Raw genomic sequence first — 21,511 nt, forward strand, 5'->3', positions numbered from 1 at the left:
GTAATATTGAGCTTATTTTAGAATTTATATTTTTTAATAAAATCACAGCTAACACAAATATTCTGAAAAATATCACTTGATTATTTTTAAATAATAATCAATTTAGAGATTTATTTTTAAAGCATGCTAGCCACTTTTGTTTACTGACAAACCAAAGCAACACTCCATTCAAAACCTTTCAAAAATGAGAAGACAATTCTTCAGAAATCACATTCGTCAATAACATATATTGGAAAGTAAAGTGAGTCAAAAGTACATTTGTTCCATGGTACTATCAATAGTTTATACTCTCAATTTCTATTTCCTGATAATTTCAACAATATTACACACATCAGTTCCAATGATCAATAATAGATTGCATTGTTATTTCTATTGCATTGATTGAAGAAACAGAAGGTATGATAAAACATAGAGACCTGGATAAATGCAGAAATTTCTATATACTTCCTTTCTTCATATCAAAAGGGAATCAGATGGGGGTGCCTGGGTGGCTCAGTCAGTTAAGCGTCAGATTTCAGCTCAGGTCTTGATCTCATGGTCAGTGAGTTTGAGCCACACGTAGGTCTCTATGCTGATGATGTGGAGCCTGCTTGGGATTCTTCCTCTCCCTCTCTCTCTGCCCCTCCCCTACTCTCTCTCTCTCTCTCTCTTTCTCTCTCTCTCTCAAAATAAACTTAAAAAAAAAAGAATCAGATGTTTCTGAATATTAGAGAAATTAGCCACAAAATGATGTATTATTACGTTAACAATATATTGACCATAGATCAAATTACACCCTCTACCCTAAAATAACTTTAGTTTTTTAAATCATGCAAAACACTTGTTTGGCAACATAAAGGATTTTTCTCCATAAAGTTTTAAATGATTCCTTAATTTTATCTGAAACACAGAGGCCCTCTTGTGGCCATCTCTAGGCATTTGCACTAACAATTTCTAAAGAACAGTTTGACTTTGCAGGAAGCACAGAGCCATTCAGGTGGAGCATAGCCTGGGGCATGTTGAATTTCTGAGGTCCTCAGTGTCTGTAAAAAATTACCAAAAAAGAAATCTAAAAATATATAATATATGATCTGATATAATACAATACAATGCATTTTAAATTCTTTAGCACACAAACAAAAATACAATGGAATATAGTTTCACTCTTTAAAATGAGAGAAGAAATTAAAAAGAACTATTAATTCACAGTGTATGATTGGTGTGCAGTCTGTTAATAGGATCAAATTTAAAGGTGTATGAGAATCAGCTTCCAGAGAAGTCAGTCTCCATCTTTGTGATTGCGGCACAGCTCTTTTCATTGAGACTTTTAAAACTTCTATATTTGGGGGCGTCTGGGTGGTTCAGTTGGTTAAGTGTCCAACTTGTGGTTTTAGCTCAGGTCATGGTCTCATGGTTCGTGGGTTTGAGCCCGGTTTGAACCCTGTGTCAGATTCCGTACTGCAGAGCCTGCTTGGGTTTCTCTCTCTCTCCCTCTCTCTTTGCCTCTCTCTCTCTCTTCTTTTCTTTCTCTCACTGTAAAAATAAATAAATAAACTTAAAATAAATAAAGCTCCCATATTTATGTTCCTCTGTTCTTATGAAGCCTGGGTCAAGTGCTCCTCCCTCCTAACTATCCCAATTCCTTGCCTCAGCTCCCAACCCCACCCTGCTTAGTCTTGTGAACAGATAAATTGTCTCAAAATGCAACCATAAACGGAGAGAAAAAGTCTTGTATATTCAACACAGAACAGAGCCTTCTCTGTTCCTTTCCCTTTCCCTCTCCCCCCCTATGTTACTCTTGATTCTGTGCTAATCCTGAAAAATAAAAATAGAAATGGATAGTGCTCTGGACAGGAAATAAATAGTAGGCGTTGTCCTTAAACTTCCATGTCCGCTAAGAATACAGATTCCTCCGTTCTGCAGCCAAAGACACTGATTTACGGGGCTGACTTGTGGTTCTGTGAAACTGGATTTTAACATCCCTTCCAAGTTTTTCTGGGGCCAGTTAGCTAGACAAAATGATTCTTTGCCCCGGCTGCAGAATCCACTGGAGAGCTTTGAAATTCTCATGCCCAGGACCCACCCCAGACCACTTCAATCAGAATTTCTCAGGATGGGTCCAGGCACCCCCCCCCCCACACTGACTCTAATGTGCAGCCAATTTGAGAACTACTGGGCCACAGCACAGAAGGATGGATGTCAGACTTCAATCTGCCTCAAACTACCAGAGACGCACCTGAAGTTCCACACAGTCAGGTTTACGGACTCATTGCAGTGAGGGGGATGGCATGCCAAAGGAACAGTGGTGTCCCACAGAACAAACGCAAATTGAGTTATTTTAAGACACGGAAGTAGGGCCGGGTTGAGTGTCTGAATGGGCTCGAAGCAAAGCAGAGCGTGTGTAAAGGAACCAACATGGACCTGCACTGCAAAGTGGACCCCAAGTCCTGCTCCCTTGAAGACAATAATGTCAAGATAGATGTGCAGTGCTGTATCCAGACACCCTTCCTCTGAAGCTCTGCACCCTGACTGTCAGTGAGGACTGCTTTTCTGTGTCAAAGTGTGTTAGATCCTCCAGGCAAAAGAGGAATATCTCTTTCTCACTGATAGGATTCCAAACGGCAAAGTTTGTGATAGACCATGATTTTGAAGAACAAAGTTTTTTCGGTGTGTAAAAAAGCAGCTGTCACTCAAAGAGAGGGAAGAGACACTTTACAGATGCAGTATGTCCTTGGGAGAAATATTGAATCCTGTTAATTTTGTAGCCGGCTCCCTCTCTATTATTCTAGCCTCATACATGGCAGGGCAGTGTTTACGTTCCAAGCTAATTTTTAGTTTTTTAGAAATGGCATCTGCCCCACGGGGTTGCTTCCAGAAGGAAAATGGAACAGGAAAAGAGGGTCATAGCATGTCAGCATGTAGATGTCACCCATGCATTAATTCAGCAAGACTTATTGAGTGCCTACTTTGTGTTGGGACCTTGGCAGCATCGGGAAACTTAACAATGAACAATACTCAGTACTTGCCCTTGAGATACTTACATGCTGGTTGGAGAAAAACACATATAAGCAATTGCAACAGAGTATGGAAGAGCTGTAACTAGACTTTAGAATATCCATGAACAATTAACCCAGTCTTGGGTATTTAGGGAACTGGAAAAAAAATGTTACCTGAGATTATAGAAGATGGACGATTATGGGGGTGGGGCTGGGGGGTGGAACCAGGACCAGAAAGTGGTAGTAGATGGAACAAGACTTTGAAAACAGAATTATCTGGCCTCTAATCCACTGACTGGATATCACTCTAGCTCTGAGTTGCAGCTTCTCATCTGGGAAGTAAGGGTAACAAAACAGAGGAACGTTCACTGAGTGTCAGACAGAGTTCTAAGTAATAGGATTCCATCAACGAACAAGAGACAAGCTCTCTGCCCCTTACAGAGCATGCACTAAGGTGCAGGGTTACCAAAAATAAATAATAACCATCATTGAGATGTAAATTATTTGGTATGTTAGGTCATAAATGCAGAGTGAAGGAAGTTGGACATACCAGTAGAGAAAACCTAGGAGAAGAGGCAGGTTGAGGATTCAATGATATGACGTCCGTCCAAATGCCTAGACATTACACAGGAACATTCTCATGATATTAAATCACACAAGTTATGTTTGCCTCGGTGAAAGGGGAAACCCTACACCTGCACATCACTTAGCCACGACTTTGACCTCACCCCAGTATTTCCCTTTTCTTGTGAACTACCACTATTCTAACTTTAGGGAGCCTGAATTTGTACCTTAGCAAAACTCTCATTTTATAGCATAACCCTGGGGTACAACTCAGAATCTCTCAGGAGATTCCTCTCTGAGAATATTTCTGGGCAAGCTACCAGACAACAGTTGACAATTCTCGTAAACACTGGTACCAGTTGGAGGATTTCAAGTTGGGCCTTTTTTTTTTTTTTTTTGCTTATAATGCTCTAAATTGCCCTTGGCTTATTCTGCCCCCTTTCTTTGATTCTCTGCTTCAAGCCAAAATTTGACTGAAACAGTGGTTCTCAACATGCTCCCTTAAGGTCTATAGCACTCTATTCTTGAGTTCAGTAATGGCATTTCTGTACCCTCCCAATACCCGCCCCATGACTCAAACTGTGTGGAAGGAATTTTACTTCTCACATTTACTAAGGTGAGGGAGTGCTCTGTGCATTTGGTGGACAGAGGTCAGGGATGCCAAATGGACATGAGCCAGTTCAAGTCACTTAAAAAAATATATATTCCATTCAAAATGTCAATAACACCTCCTTAACAAATACTGGGTTAGGAAAATAGAACTTTCTCCACAAAATTTAGATATTTTGAAAATTGGATTATGATACCCTCAAAGTCTACTTAACTTAGTTGTTATGATGTTTCTATTTTACCTTCAAAATAGGGGCATCTGGGTGGCTGAGTTGGTTGAGCAACCAACTCTTGATTTCAGATCGGGTCATGATGCCAGGGTCATGGGATTGAGCCCTGTGACAGGCTCTGCACTGAGCGTGGGACCTTCTTAGGATTCTCTCTTTCTCTCCCTCTGCCCCTCTACACCATTCTCACTCTCCCTCTCTCTACAAAATAAAAATAAAAATAAATAAATTTAAATAAAATACTTTAGAATATACAATGTGATATTGCCTATGTGTTCATTTAAGCTACATTTTTTTTAGAAATAATCAATTGCTATAATCATGAATGAATAAGCATTTGATTAAGATAACTATGGTTAACATTGTACATTTTGTTAAATAGAATAATAAATGTTAGAATTTTTTATTTGAAATATTTAGTGCTTAATAGTTAGCAAATTGATGGATATAATGGGCTTTCCTTAATGAAATTGATGTTATTCAAGATAAGGTAAGATTGGTCTGAATTATATAATTTTATAATTTCATAAAATTATGAAAATAATTTTATATCACAGAGGGGTAAGAATGTTAATAATTAATAATTATTATTGACATTAATAATTATTTATTATTAATTGCTAAATAAATGGTCATGTTTTGCAGCCACTACTCTGAAGGGTTCTTGATGTTCCTGGGTAGCTAAATTGTGGCACAGTAGCTCTAATTATAACTCAATATTTATGCATCACCAATTTGTGTTTGATCAATTTGCAGTATTATCCTAAACTGTCAGTCTCTTAAACAAGAATAAGAGAACATTTAACTAATTGAGCTGGGACAAATATCAATGAAGTCAACATCACACTTCCCTCCCACCTCCTGCTCTTTTCCCCATCCCTGTTCTTAAAACTCATGTCTATTTGTATTAGATATGAATTAGAAATTTTGTTTCGCAAAATAAGAAATAAGATAATGGAGAAGTAGATACGTCCATCCCCTTCCTTTCTTCTCCATAGGTTGGTAGCAACATGGTATGGTGGGAGCCAAGCCAACATTCTACATTTGAATCCTGGCTATGTCACTCACTTGTGACATTAAGCAAGGTACTCACTCTTTCAAGACTCCAGTTTCCTCTCATAAATTGGGGGCAATGTGCCTACCCCACAGAGCAGTGAGAGGATTCAATAATTCAGTACTTATAAAGGGCTAAGCATAAAAAGCCTGGTTCATTCTAGGCGATAAACTAGATGTTGATCTCATTCATTTACTCTTTTTGTATGCAGAAAACATAACCCTAGAGAACTGGCTCCTACTCTCTTTTGTGCTTGTACTATTTAACAGACTGCTAGACCCAGAGTTCATGTTCAATGTATACCTATTGAATTTAACATTATTTTCATTGGAATTTGGCTATAGTTTGACACTAGAAACTGACATTTTGGAATCTGTCCAGATGTCTGCTGTATTATTTCTCTTTCTGATGCTTTTTAAAAGAGCAATGTCAATGGAATATACTCTCTTAATTAGTAAAGGAATTACTGTAAAGATTTAAGCCAATGTCTTTTTTTTTTTTTCAATAGAGCAATTGAAGACAGTCCAGGCTTACCCAGGATGTAGAGTTTCATGTTATGTGCCTCAAGTTAATTCATTTTTATGTATTCTTAAAAGTTCCATTTTCCTAAGAATCTTCATGACCTAGTGATTATAAGATGGCAATTTGGCAATGTGTATCAAGAGCCTTAAAAATGTTTTCAGTAAGTAATCTCTTTTTTTATTTAAATTTTTAAAGTTTATGTGTTTATTTTGCGAGAGAGAGAGAGAGCGCACACGAGGCACGTGCTACACCCAGACTGATTCCTTTGATAACCTAGGTGAGAGGCCACACCCAAGACGTGACCCATTTTTTCTATATATACTTTTATATTGTTTGACTATTGCAATAATGTATGCTATTTTTTTTTTTTTTTTAATTCTGGAAAGGTCAGAGAGTGTGTGGGGGTGAAGGGATGGGTGCCTGTGAGGGTAGGCACATGAAGCATGTGAATGAATTCATGCGTGAGAAGAAAGTGTGTGCGTGATGGTGTATGCATGCATGTGAGGATGTACACGCGGAGGTAAGACTGTGTGGGGATTTGCGAGATGTGCGTGGGAGGGTGTGCGTATGCGTGGGGGTGCCTGGGGGGCAGGGTACGAGGACACGGTGGGATGAGAAGATGTGTGTAAGTAAGGAGATGGGTGAGTGTGCAGCATGTGTGGGGATTTATAGTGTGTGGGTGCCTGTGAGCACATAGGTGAGTGTGTTTATAGATATCTATACACGGAGAAATAGAAATATTTCCTTCCAGGAGCAAAAGAAAAACTGGGAGAAAATACTCCAAAATGTTCAGAATAGTATTCTCTAGTGTTGGAACAAGAATCCTGGCTATGTCACTCACTTAGGACATGAGGCAAGGAACTCAATCTTCTGAATCTCCTTTCCTTTCTTGTAAATTGCGGGGAGGTACCTACCTCACAGAGCAGTTGGGAGGACTAAACAAGTCAGTGCTTGTAAAGGACTAAGCATAAAGCATTATAGGCGAATAAACTTCACTTTGCTGTTACTTTGTAGTTCGAAAAACTGGATATTCCAATCTGTTTTCTTCATTCCAAGGACACCTGGAAAATATTGTACCTTTCCGGAAACATGTAAAAATAGTAGAACATTGACTAAATGTTTCTTAACAGGAATGTATTTGAAAATTGGAATCCTCTTTTTCAATGTGTAACCAAATGGGAATCTAACTCCTTGGTTAATTTGTAGAAGGAAATCTGGTCTTTGAAATTCAGAGCCCTATAAGTGTTTAACTTTTCGTGTGATTTCATTAATTCTTCTCGTATTTAATAATCAAAGCTAATCACTACTGATGCTGACAAGCCCAGGCCGTGATGCTTTTGTATGAATGAAATGGTAATACTCATGTCATACCCCATTCATATCACGTTGTTTTTGCTAAAGCTAAAGCCTCAGGTTTCCCAAAGTCTCAAAGCTTATGCACTAGACATCAACAGGGTTCATCAATGATGGAGGGGCTTTGGTAATTGTTATTTTTTTTCCTTTTAGTTTTGTGGTTTTTTACAGCCTTTTTTTAAACGATGAGTCTTACTTAAGGGCTTACTTAATAAGATTTCCGTGAAAACTGGGGCGCCTGGGTGGCTCAGTCAGTTGAGTGTCCAGCTTTGGCTCAGGTCATGATCTCACAGTTTGTGAGTTCGAGCCCCGCGACGGGCTCTGTGCCGACAGTTCAGAACCTGGAGCTTGTTTCGGAGTCTGTGTCTCCCTCTCTCTCTGCTCCTTCCCCCGCTCGTGCTCTCTCTGTCTCTCTCTCACAAAAAAAAAATAAACATTAAAAAAAATAAAAAAAAAAAGATTTCCGTGAAAACTGATTTAAGAGTAGGTTGTTTTCCAAAGGTAAAAGGCCCTGAATTCTTCCAGTGATACTTCGTGTTCTCTGCACTGCCTCATTTCACTACTAATAAAACACGAGATTTTCCCTATTTCAAGATACCTTTTTAAGAAAAGAAAAGTTGGTGGCAGCGGATGGTGGATGTTATTCTATTTTTAATTTATTCCAAGCTTCTCTGTTTTCTTACTGATTTGCTATCATCAGCATCAGGTCGCTGCAACCCAGTTTATTTTGTACTGTTAGCTGCAGGCTCTACAGCATGTGCATAATGTGAATTTGTTGCTTGGAGTCTGGCACAACTAGTTTACTTTTATGTAGATAATGATAAAAGGGGGGTTCTGTATAGCCTATTTTTCCTTTCCACTTAGAAAACGACCTCAACTGTTAACATGTAAACAGAGCAAACTCTACCACAAATGCTATTAAATTTGGCTGAACTCAAGACAATAATTCTTGCAGAATGTATATCTCTGAACCACAGAGGAGCCCTCAAACCCAAGAACGCCTTTTATGATCTGCTTCATGCTTTTCCACCTGTCTCAAATAGCACATCTATCAAAAAGATGCCCTTCAAACAACTTTACTTGGAAACCGCCAGTAAAATGTTGGCAGAAAAAGCCTTAAAACCTACCATGACCCCTCTCTAGGGCAAAAGAAAGAGTGACCCGGCTTTACTAGGTTGTATCAAACCAGTGCTGTGGCTCAGGGAACACCTATTATCCCACTTGAATCTGAGCTCTTCGGACAGATCATTCCTGCCGATCTTGCGGAGATGACGAGCCAGCAGGCGAAGTTTATCGGTGGAATTTGGGAGTGATTTTTTCCAGAAGCAAAGGAGTTCATGGATCTGTTCTGTGAGGTCACCAGGGGTCTTCAGTTTGATGAGCTGGACGGTGCTGTGGCGAAGAGGGAGGGAGGAGGAGAGGCGGGTGGCATTTTCTTCGGAGAGTTCCTCTGCCAGCCAGTACAGCAAGTTATCCCATAGGGCTTCTGTCAGGCACACAGGGACACGCAGGGTTAGGACACTTTCTCGGGCCATGCGCTTATCTAACCGTCCACACCTGCGCACGGGAAGTCTAAAGGCTCTCTGCTTTGGCCTCTGAACAGTGGAAAGATTTGGAAACTCCCCGGCCCACTGTTGAAAGCCTTTGGATCCCTGCCATTTCGGGGGTCTTCTCCCCGAGGGAATCACCTATTGCAGGGGGACTAGAAATGCTCCTCAGGTTTTAACTCCCCTGAGATCCAGGAGGGCTTGTTGAAATGGATTTTAGGCACTGCCCCAGAGACTCTTATGAAGTAAAACTAGGGTAGGGGTAAAATTTGGCATTTTTAACAAGTTCCCGGGTGATGCTGGCACTGGGGTCCCCAACCATACTTTGAGTAAGTAGCACCATGGTAAAGGATACTTCTAGGTTCAAAACTATTTTTCTTAATTAGTACCGATCTGATACATAACTTATACCAGCAGAGGAGCGCTTGGGAGGTTCAGACAGTTAAGTGTCTGACTCTTGATTTGGGCTCAGGTCATGATCTCACAGTTTGGGAGATCGAGCCCGGTATTGGGCGCTGCTCTGACAAAGTCTGCTTGGGATTCTCTCTCCCCCTCTCTTTCTCTGCCCCTCCTCTACTCACACTCTAAATAAATAAGCAAACAAACTTAAAAAAAAATTATACCCGCTACACAGTCCCCTCATCACCACCCAACTATACACACACACAAACTCCCCAAGATTCAACCCAAAAAGCAGTTCTGTGGAAGGTCCTTTATGCCAACATTTCCCCTGACCTTTGAACTATTTGCAACCACAAACATCTCCTCTGAATACATCCTGGAAGATGGTTAGGTCTACCACCTAAACTCATGATTCCATTTTTCTATTGTTTGGTTGTTATCTTTTTTTTTCCCATTGTGTTACTCCCAGTTATCGCTCCCAGTGAAACCCCTAAGTCCTCCTATCCTCCTGCCTCTGTGCCCCAGCCCAAGCCCGTACCACTATCCCAACTCTTGTCTGGTCTGATGTCAGTAAGCATTCTGTATGTGTACCTTTCACTCAACGATTCCTTTGTGAGTAGATACCTACTCACATACACTGCACTTAACACACTGTGAATCATGCCACTTTGGTGTGAAAACTACTCAGGAAACAGAGCCAACGCATCCTCGCTCTCCATTGTCACTTTCGAACCAACATTCTGCTTCCCTCATGCAATATACTCAGGCTACATGGGTAGGCCTTCCTCTCCCTGTCTGCTAAAACTCTGCGGAATCCTTTCTTTCTGGTCTTCCTAGTGCTCTCCTAATTACATCTCACAGCAAATGATTCTCAGTCTGCACCTTCTCTGATTTCCAGAAAGCATTTCACTCCTTCCCCCGGGTTCCGTGGCCTGCCCTCATTCTCCGCACCTCTCTTTCCCTTTCGTTGACTCTCTTCCTCCTGATTCTGCTGAATTACTACTTCCTCTATCTGGCCTTTTCTTTTTCTGTCCTCTCCCCTGAATGAATACATCAACATTCACTTTCATAACCATTTCCTCTAATGTGAAATATCCCAGCCCTGGTATATCTTCATCCTTGGCTTTGTTTCCCTAAACCCTGGGACGATTCATCTCCTAATTATCTTTACCAGTATACATCACAGCCAACCCGAGCTCCGTATTTCTAGAGTCACAATCAGCTTTGGGCTTTTTCTGTCTGCACCTGATCCTTCTTCACTCTGTGCACTTGTTAGTGAATATGACCCCTCAGCTGAGTAAGCTGAAACATGTAACATTATTCACATTTCTCAATGCCTATTTCTTAACCCCCACACCCATGTCCTAACTCTAAATATAGCTCAGATATTTCCCCTCCTGACCAGCCTTACTGACAATCTCAGTCATGTCCCACCTCTCTTTTTTTGGAGTATCGCAGGCACCAGGAGTCTAAATCCCTGCTACCAGTGCTGACCCACCTTACTCCTCCATCAACTCCTAGACGGTTGCAAAGTCTAATCTGATTTTACCCATTTCTTGTTAATACGTGTCACGTAGCTTCCTCCTATCGCTTGAACTTCTTAACTTGGCATTTAAAACTTCTAGTTTTAGCCTGCTATAACCTCATCTACCACCATCCTTCCCGCAGCAGCTTGGTTTTGAGAGATGGCGCACTGTCACAACCTAGGACTTCCTAGTACACATAGGAAAGATAATAGCCTTGTGGTCTCTGGCAGTTGTTGACAATAGTAGAGGGAACGCTTTTCTGTGGGCATCAAACTCTTCAAACATTAGCAACACTACTAAACTTGCCAGGCTTTCATCTACCACTGTTGCTTTTTTAGATTTGTTGCTGGGTTTTCTTGGTTTTGGCTTTGGTACGTTTACTTTTGTTTTTGCCACATCATCTGCTCTTTCTTTGAAAATGGTTTTTATTGCCTCTGAGATGGTGCATAACACTAAGGTGTATGCCCATCCTCACTTTTAAAGTAATTCAGCAAAGCCTGCACATTTTCTGTACAAATTCACAAAGGTGATCCCTGAATGGAATGCTATGCCATCAGCCATGGGCCTGACACACAGTAGTTGAAAGGTACTCAAGTTTTGAAGGCCAATAAAGTATTGCCTTAGTGACCATTAACATTATAAAATGAATTGTTTCAAAGCCTAAAGCAGAATAAAAATGTTAAATTCTACCCTGAAGCCTTTATCACTGTTATGTAACTGAATGATGCATAACCATGATCAACTCCTAGATGTTTCTTTCCTTTTTGTGGTTTCATACCAATATACCTCTCTTTAAAATCTACTGGCCTTGGGGCTCCTGGGTGGCTCAGTTGGTTAAGTGTCCAACTTAGGCTCAGGTCATGATCTCATGGTTGGTGAGTTCGAGCCCCATGTCGGGCTCTGTGCTGACAGCTCAGGGCCTGGAGCCTGCTTCGGATTGTGTCTCCTCTCTATGCCCCTCCCCAACTTGTGCTCTGTCTCTCTATGTCTCTCAAAAATAAATAAATGTAAAAAAAAAAAAATTAAAATCTACTGGCCTCAAATGTAGAATTGAAGTGACCACATCTTAACTCACAATTTAATAGAAAGCATTTCAGAACTGTAGTTATTTACCAAACTAAGCAATTACTAGGTATCTTTGTAAAATAATACTTAGCAGGTTCATATTTCTTGTAGATTTTAACCATTTGAATTACATTCACATTTGAGAATGTTTTGCGCACATGGTTTATGTGCACATGACTTCCGAAGGAAAACTCATTTATTTGTTGTTTATGATTGTTTGTGCAAAGTCACCCCTTCTATCCTTTTGTATGCAATGATTCATATACATATAAAATATAAGAGGAAAAATAGCACCACTGTAATGAGGACAAAGCAAATATTTCTTACCTACAGGATCTGTAGAAATTCTTTTGGTACTCTGTGGACGGCTGATTAATTTTTTATGCTATTGGAGGAAAGGAACACAGAATAAGCAGAAGAAATCATTAATTTGTGAACAAGCTACAAGTAAAAATCCATCTGACCCTCACCTCTATTTGAAAGGAGTACTGAACTGCACACTTTGCAAAAATAGATTCTGTATTTAGGCATGCATGCTCAGAATTGCTTTCCAATGATAAAGCAAAATATATTAACCCAGATCTTTCAGCAAATTTAAAACTACATATTTAAATATTATTATAGCAGTCACATTAACTCTGAATAAATATTTTCCAGTTTCAAATTTGAAGCTGTTAAAAAATAAAATTATAATATAATATAATATAATATAATATAATATAATATAATATGATATAATGAAATAAAATTTGAAACTCTTAAAAGCAGCAAACATAAAGCAAGCTACCTCTGTGCAACAAATGCAGTATTTTGTAAAAGCCCTCATGGGGAAGGCACCTTGCCCCAGCACTCAGCACAGGGCCTGAGTACTCAAACAGTAATTTTTGTAAATGAATGAGTGAATCAATGTGCATACACGATGCTAAAAATAATCATGTTTTTGAGCAGATATTATTCTAAAACCAATATTTTTTTCAAGAATATTCAAATATATAATCATTACTTTTCTCCACTGTCTGCAGAACGGTTTGTTCTCTGTTAACAGGAGATCGCGGAAATAGCACAGGAGATAAAGTAACAACGCCTGGGTTTGGAAAATTTCTCAGTGCTCTGGACAATTTATTTGCCTCTCCTATCGCAGCTCTGAAAGGTGATTTATTTAAAAAAAAAATCTCAAATACCTGTCTACAAATGTTCAGAGCAGCTTTATTTGTGTCAGTCCCGAACTGGAAACACCTAAAAGTTTCTGCAGTAGTGAAACGGTCAAACGGACTAAGGCACATCCACACTACGGAATGCTATTTCATAATAAAAGGGACAGAGCATTGACACAGGCAACAGCTTGCATGGACCACAGGGAATTATGCTGAGTGAAAAACTCCAGTCTTAAAAGGTCACATATTCTATGATTCCATCTGTACGAAATTTTTGAAATTACAGAATTACAGAAATGTAGGATAGATTAGCAATTGCCAGGAGTTACAGATGGTGGAAGACAACCATAAAGGGGGTTGCACAAAGGAGATCTTTGTGGTGAGAAAATAGTTCCGTGTCTTGAATGCAGTGGTTACACAACCTATACATGTGATAAAATGTGTCTAGAACAGTGTCTAGAACTGTACACACACACTGAATCAATGTGAACTTCTGGGTTTTGACATTGTGCTATAGTTATGTAAAATGTAACCACCGAGGAAAACCAGACTTCTGTGTACTGTATTCTCCAACTTCCTATGGATCCATAATTTTTGCAATAAAAACCGTTTTCCAAGGAGCAAGTTTAACTACCTTTTAATTATTTGGAACATACAGATAATACTGAAGGAAAAAATACCTTCTACAAATAATTTTCCAAGTTTCGCGTAGGTTTTTAGAAGGCGGTCTGTAAAACCTGACATAGATTTACATACATGCACAAGCATTCGTGACAGAAACTGCTACCGTGGTGATTTACAATGGAAACAAGTTTTGCATGCGTTCACTGTAAAGAATATTTCAGGGGCGCCTGGGTGGCTTAGTTGGTTAAGTGTCCGACTTCAGCTCAGGTCATGATCTCACTATCTGTGAGTACGAGCCCCATGTCAGGCTCTGTGCTGACAGCTTGGAGCCTGGAGCCTGCCTCAGATTCTGTGTCTCCCTCTCTCTCTGCCCCTCCCCTGCTCATGCTCTCTGTCTGTTTCTCAAAAATAAATAAATGTAAAAAAAAAAAATTAAAAAAAAAAGAATATTTCAGTGATCCTACCTAAGGTACTGGCATGAACAATGAAGTTGTTGATAAGCTAGTATTTCTCATTGATACCATCCAAATGGTCAAAATAACACACGTATAAAAGCATACACACTAATAGGTTAAAGAATTTCAGAAAATTAAGACCTGTAATCAAAGTTAATTTTTAATGACGATGTATTCATACAATATTTAATGCCACCAATTTTTATTGTGAAAATGTCATTAGCTATAAATGCCTCACTCCTGTAAGAACACGCTCAAGGCAAATGGCCTCTACCATTTAATGTAAGAGTTGAAATTTTTCTTACATTTGAATATTTTCCTCTCTAAACTACTGAATTGCCAAGTGCCTGGTCAAAGGCAATCCTCACATATGTTCAAAATAAAAACTTTTTTTAAAGCACTTACTTCACAGCAATGATACAAGGGTAATCTAAGTGTTTTATGCTAACACATAGCACACTGGTTCACAGGAAGATTTCAATACAAGTGGATTAAATGTGAATGTCACATTTTGTGAGTATTCTTGTCACACATCATATAAACATGTATATAAATTTTCCTTTAGGAAGTTTTAATGGGAGGGGTGCCTGAGTGGTTCAGTCAGTTAAGCGTCCAACTTTGGCTCAGGTCATGATCTCACGGTTCGTGTGTTGGAGCCCCATGTCGGACTCTGTGCTGACAGCTCAGGGCCTGGAGCCTGCTTCATGTTTGGTGTCTCTGTCTCTCTCTGACCTCCCTGCTTTCACCCCCCCCCCCAAAAAAAATAAATAAACATTAAAAAATTTAAGTTTTAATGGGAGGAAATTAGGAAATAACATAAGAACAGCAAAAGTTCAAGTATATTAATACTACAGAATTGCAAAATAAGCAGACATAACTTGTGAAACATCAACTATATGCTTAAACCTCTCAAAAAAATTGAGAAATAGCAACTTAAATAGTGAAACAGATTCTATCTTTCCCATCAAAGGGCATATGGCCTGCATTGAGCCTGGGATAAGAGATACTGTTTTTTCTTTGTATAAATAATGACCTCCTACCCCTGTCCTTCTTTCTTCAGAAATGTCTCATAGCATCTTGATGCACTGAGAGTGATTCTAGTGTTTAAATATATGTATTTTCCCATACGTGAAAATTCAAGCCAAGTCCTTCTTTTGGGGCTCAACCTTAGAAAGAGTGGATTGTAGCAGCATGGAAATCTCGGACTCTTGGACACTTGAAGGCACTATGCTGGGTCTCCCATTTGGCCCCTTCATCAGGGATTTTTAGTGTTCCCTTCTCTTTCCCTCCATTTCCCTTCCTTTTTTTTTTTTTTTCTTTTGTTTGCATGATTTTTGTCTCTGCACTATTTTTGCCTTGCTCACCATCTTTCAAATCTCACTGGTGCTCAAGGTCAGGTCCCGGCTGAAAGGGGAGTCTCTGCTTGTCCCACGTAGTGTTCCCTCCCACAGATCCCCAGTATCTACGTGTGGATCCCTGGATGCCTTCCTTTGTGGCAGTGACTCTAATTTTTTCCTACTTTTCTCTCTTCCCTGTTCTAATCCACAGGTGTCATTCTGTTGCATTTCTCAGGTTTTACTATTTGCTAAAGGAAGGGTTGCTATATATGTTAATATTGTGTATTTTATTTTGCTGAATGCAATTTCTTAAATGCCATCTTCAACTTGTCACTGCTCAGGAAGATGGTTGGCAAAATCTAAACCTGTCTCCCAAGCTCTCCCTAGTACACATCTACCTTGTAAAGGGGTGTAGTCGGGTGTGGGTAGCAGTTTTCCCTTCCCTATGAACCTCTCAAAGCCATCAATGTAAAATTATTAGTAACTCAAATATATACAGATGTGTCTTATTTATACTGCTAGGTGAAACACAGGCCTCATGAAATTAAAAGTGGTTGGGGCGCCTGGGTGGCGCAGTCGGTTAAGCGTCCGACTTCAGCCAGGTCGCGATCTCGGGGTCCGTGAGTTCGAGCCCCGCGTCGGGCTCTGGGCTGATGGCTCAGAGCCTGGAGCCTGTTTCCGATTCTGTGTCTCCCTCTCTCTCTGCCCCTCGCCCGTTCATGCTCTGTCTCTCTCTGTCCCAAAAATAAATTAAAAAAAACGTTGAAAAAAAGAAAAAAGTGGTTAAAAATTTTTTGGAACCAAAGAAAAGTATTCACACCTGAAATGGGTGTTAGGTCTAGTTTTATAGGCCACTGTTGTTAAGACTCAGTTGCTGACTATTCTTTCCATGTTGCCTAAATACAACCCTGGTACTAACTCTTGAAACTAAGCATACCATTTATTTATTTGTTTGTTTATTATTTTACCCCACATTATTTCCCATAGCACCTTCAAAAGTTTCCCTTCATTGTGCTTTTCACCACTCCAAGAACTTGCCATGATCAGTCTGGGCTCTATTTGTTAGATTGTAATGTCTTTGGGAACCAATAAGGTATCTTGTTCCTATATTAATTCTTCACAGTGCTGTAAATGTTATTGCATGCATGGGGTAGTATAAACTGTTTATGTGATGATATCTTCTCTTGACTTGAATGATCTCCTCCTACAAATCCTACCATATTTTTAAGGCACCAAATGCCACCTATTTTATCAGCTACTCTAGTGCCTGGTTTCTTATTGGAGAATTTATACACTATTACTCAATTTATCTTTTAACTTAATATTGTCCTGTGGTGTTGTTAATGCCATTCATAAATGCCTGTTTTCCCTCCCCCAATGAGGCTTTCAATACTTTATTGTATCCTTTTTCTTTTTCAAGCAAATGAATAGTTTTATTAACAGGGCAACAGTTTTTTCCCCTCATGGTAGGGTTTCAACCCCAAAAAGCTGTCATCTGCTCCATAAATTAACTTATGGCTGGACTACTTATGGAACCTTGAAGATACCTATTCCCTCTCCATTGTAGGGTCCAATGTAGACAGTCCTCATTTTTTCCCCCAACCCTTCAAGGGCCTTTATAAATACTTCTTTCATTTGATGCCCAGAATCCCCAAAAATGCACCAGGGTATTCCATCAACTTGTAGAGAATACCAAGACCTTATGTTCTATTCCAGTCTCTATCTCAAAGAAAGCTGAGTCAGGCTATCCAAACAAACTGACCAAACAGTTACCTCAGTTAGTGAGTCACATGAAACTAAAATTTTGGACAAAACACGTCTCTCCTTCTTTGGCCTCACACAGAATTTTAAGTCTCAATATATCGATAATACTATCTTCTGCTCCTTTGTCTGAGCCATCCATCCTAGCCATATCAGCCTCATTCACACCCCCCAGCTGAAGTCTGGTCCCTTGTTGAGCTTTTTTAGCAGTCATTTCATGGAGTTGGCTTCTAGAAATAATGTAGCTCCTTCAGCACCTCCAGAGCTGGAGAAATCCAATTCTAAGTTTCATGTGTTACACACAGACCCAAAATTCCAGGAAGCTATTCAGTCACACGAGAAAGAGCAAAGCACCTCAACACAGACTAGGTTGATCAATACCTCACTGCCATCTTTAGAATCTCCTTGGCCTTATTTTTGGCCTTTGCATCGTTTAGTCACTCAATCCTCAACTCCATCGTTTGGATTCTAAAGATGATTCAGAGTGCTTTCCTCTGAGACCTTCAGTTGGGTTTTTATTCGGATGAGTAGACTGCCCATTTTCAACAACTAACTCTGCACATAAGCTCTCCACTGCACTCTAGTGCAAGATGTAATACGCTCTTGCATCTTGCTGATGACTGGAAGCAGAAATTGCTTGACATCTTCCTTAGACTCCAGCACATCCACTCTCTCTGGTTCTGACAGTTTGATGATGACCAACGGTTGCATTTTTCTTGCTACTCAAGAACTGTAGTATCAATGTGAGTAGAGAAGCGTCAACAAAATGGAGACTTCGCTGTCAATCCAAGCTCTGCATGTTGGGGCCTCTTTCAATACATGACTTGTGCCTCTGTTTAAATACATTTTTAGACCCTTGATGGAGGTGCTTCTTCCCAGGGTCAGAAACTACTATGTCAGAAAACCAAAACTGAGATAATTTTTGTGTCCCTATAAATGTTCTGCTTGACTGGAAATGCACTATATCCAGCTAGCCAATCCCCAAAGATCAAGCCAACTCTGGGCCTCTTACCTTAAACAAGATTGACCCCATGGCTCCAGCCAATCAGATATTTTCCATTTGTTTCTCCTTGTTTTTTATTCATCCTATAAAAGCTTCTTGCCTTCCACCCCATTTTGTAGTTCTCTGAGACTGTCTACTTCATGAAGTATTAAATAAGGTTTATATCACCTCAATTGTCTTCTTCAATCATTTTTAACACCTCTTCATGGACATGCTGCTCATAGAAACTATTATATACTTTTCTGTATCCTCTTTTATATCAATTCTCATATTTACCAAATGGTTGCCACACTATGCCCTCAATAAATACATGATAACCATGAAGACGCTTTGCGGACAATCCATGAGGATTATTATCATCCTAAATGTAAGGTCTGCAGTTTCAGCTGGGACCAGGGCTGCTCCGCCACATTTTTATGTATCCCTGAAGATTTATCCAGTGTTCCCTACAGAGGATACTTCAAACTTTGACCAGTCTTTGCAAGACCTCTACTTCTCCCCTAATTTCCACTCTCTCAGCTAGGAGATTTATCTTCTCACTGAGAAAATAAAGCAATAGTTCTCAAACCTTAGTGTTCATGAAAATTACTCTGAAGAAAAAGGCAAAAAGAAGTAAGTATACAGCTTGATTCAGTTTGTCTCAGATAAGGCCATATTTGTAACAAGTGAACTGCGTGTTTCTGACACTAAAGTATGGTGGCTGCACTTAGAAAAACACTATCAAGCAGGACCTGCATCACTTATCAACTTGTCCCCCAAATATATCCTAATGGATTCCCAGAAGAATGAAAGAACTACCTTTATCCAAAAAGTGATGAAGATTTCTCATATCGTATCAGGACCAAAGTGAAATTCTGATTGTTTCTTACCTACAGAACACTATAAGAAGACAGCAATAATAATAATTTCTAATTCATAAATTACCTTGCAGGTGTCACACAGATGACTTAGCTCTGGTGCCCATCTCCTCATCCAGAAACTCTAGCTTCTGACACAGGCCACTCTAAGTATTTCTGACAGTTCCATAGGCTTTATTCTCTTGGTAGCTACAGTGTTGTCCTAGTAACCCCACAATGTCAGGCAATGTAGCCCATCCATGTTCCTCTTATAGGCATAACTGTTTCCCTTCCTGGGCCTACCATGTAGTGTGCCATAATGGCTTCTATCCATATTGCACTTGTGCTCCAGGGCACATTGTTGGACATCAGTGGTGACCACGGGTTTTTTCTACTGCTATCCTGCCATTGTTCTGCCGTATCCCAACTTACTCCATATGCAGCTCATGGTTTTCCCTAGTTTTCTCCTAAGCAAAGCAATTCTCCACTAGTGGCCACCCTGACCCCTCCTGGTACGTACGTTGTGTGGTAAAATGTGCAGGATGAAGAAAGTGGTTCCCTACCCATCGTGTTACATGACAGTAGAGTGATGTTGATTGTGCCCTGATGTGTCACAGAGGTCAGTGAAATAGGTCTTCTGTTTTTAAATTAAAACCTTTCCCTTTAGGGCACAATCTTGAATCCAAGGGGCTGAACTGAGAGAAAGAGATTTCACTAATAGCTACAGCACTCTATTCTGATAACATCTGATGCTTTAAATATATATCAATATGCTATGTATTTAACATAGAGTATCTAACATATATTTATATGTATTTAATAAAATATATTTGTATAATTAATATACAGTTGACCCTTGAACAATGCAGGTTTGAATTGCATGGGTCCATTTGTACATGGACTTTTTCGATAAATACAGCACAGCATAGTAAATGTATTTTCTCTTCAGAAAATGTATTTTCTTAATAACATTTGCCTTTCCCTAGCTCTCTTTATTGTAAGAATACAGTATGTAATATATATTGCATACAAAATATGTGTTAATCTACTGTTTATATTATCAGTAAGGCTTCTGATCAACAGTGGGCTATTAGTAGTTAAGTTTGGGGCACCTAGGTGGCACAGTTGGTTAAGCATCTGATTCTTGATTTTGGCTCAAGTCATGATCTCAAAGTTCTGTGGGATCGAGCTCCATGTTGGGATCTGTGCTGATAGCATAGAACCTGCTTGGCTCTCTCTCTCTCTCTCTCCCTCTCTCTCTGCCCCTCCCCTGCTTGCATGGGCCCTCTCTCTCTCTCATCTCTCACTCAAAATAAATACACAAACATTAAAAAAAAAAAGTTTCACGTGGATTCTCAACTGTGCAGGGGGCAGCACCCCTAATTCCCATATTGTTCAAGGGCCAACCTTATATGAAGATGTATGTGTGTTTTTAGGCAAATTTACCCTGACCCCTGCAAATAGAATTCTATCAAGTCATATCTCATTTACTTCGTTACTTCAGACCCAATGAACAAGGTCAATTTCTTACCCAGAAATTACCTCAACACTCACATAAACAATCTTCTGGGCTGGTAAGCCCTCAGTACCCATTTATCAGGCAAGGCTGAAACTCTCAGAATTGAGTCTGCTTCAAAGTTATTTACAAATTCTTTTCTTCTTGATTATCTGATCTATCTTTCCCAAAAGCACTGTGAGGAAAATGAAGGAGCTCTTACTGGTTTCCTCTGTGATCTGTGAGGATAGCAAAGACTCCAGAGTGGTTGAGGTCTCACGGCTGAGACCTCAGAGAGAGTGAGTGGAGGGCTGAACCCAGCTGTGATTAACTCTAAAGCTGGTGCTTTCTTTCCCTAATACGAGGCTGCTCCAGCATACGAGCTCTCAGGTAAGACTGGACAACCTCTGTAATTGTTGGCTCCTGAGAGTTAATCCATGCCTTAGTTTCCTAAACTTTAAATTTATTGTCATTATCTTATCTATTTCTTAGGTTTATAATGAATTTTAAGTGAAATAAAATAACAAACTTTAGTTGAAATAAAATGGAATAGCTTGGCTGGGTTCCTTGAACATAGTGGGACACAAAAGTTATTTGTTTTTGTCAGACCTCTCTTGGCAGAACTAGAGACCCATTTTGGATGCAGAGAGGCTTTATATACCTCCAAAATTCCAATACAGAGATGACTGCCCAAAAATCCATTTGTAACTAAAACTAATCCTGTAAGTATAGCTTTTTTGTATATACTTGATCTATACTTGTAACACTTGATCTGAGTGTTATAGCTTTTTATATAGCAAGACTTGATCTGAGTGTTACCATGACATGAAAACACTGGAGACCATCCCTTTCCCTGTGGTCTCACAGCCAATCTGGGCTCAGCCACTGCTGACCATCTAGTCTTTGACAGGACTTAGAAAGAAGCATAATGTTTCAATCTTGGCCAGGATTCACCCTCATTATATTGTGCTTTCAGGATGCTTAGGATGGTGGTCGGGTTCA

General features: G+C 39.7%; 1 protein-coding gene across 3 annotated transcripts in view; it reads right to left on the reverse strand.

Moving 5' to 3' along the window:
* Window positions 1-631: 631 nt before the first annotated feature.
* DTHD1 (death domain containing 1) overlaps window positions 632-21,511 on the reverse strand; it is a 71,750-nt gene continuing 50,870 nt past the window's right edge. For 2 of the 3 annotated variants that reach the window (XM_040486111.1, XM_040486090.1), the window contains 2 exons: window positions 12,172-12,229; window positions 7,939-8,790 (listed from right to left, as the gene is read on the reverse strand). In XM_040486111.1, the coding sequence (XP_040342045.1) occupies window positions 8,444-8,790; window positions 12,172-12,229 (405 nt within the window). In that variant the 3' untranslated portion in view covers window positions 7,939-8,443. Of the gene's footprint in view, window positions 1,023-7,938; window positions 8,791-12,171; window positions 12,230-21,511 lie in introns of those variants that run through there. The other variant, XM_040486100.1, reaches the window with a different exon arrangement.

The sequence above is a fragment of the Herpailurus yagouaroundi genome, unplaced genomic scaffold (assembly GCF_014898765.1).
Source record: "Herpailurus yagouaroundi ecotype Mexico unplaced genomic scaffold, PumYag 28, whole genome shotgun sequence".
Classification (NCBI taxonomy): Eukaryota; Metazoa; Chordata; class Mammalia; order Carnivora; family Felidae; genus Herpailurus; species Herpailurus yagouaroundi.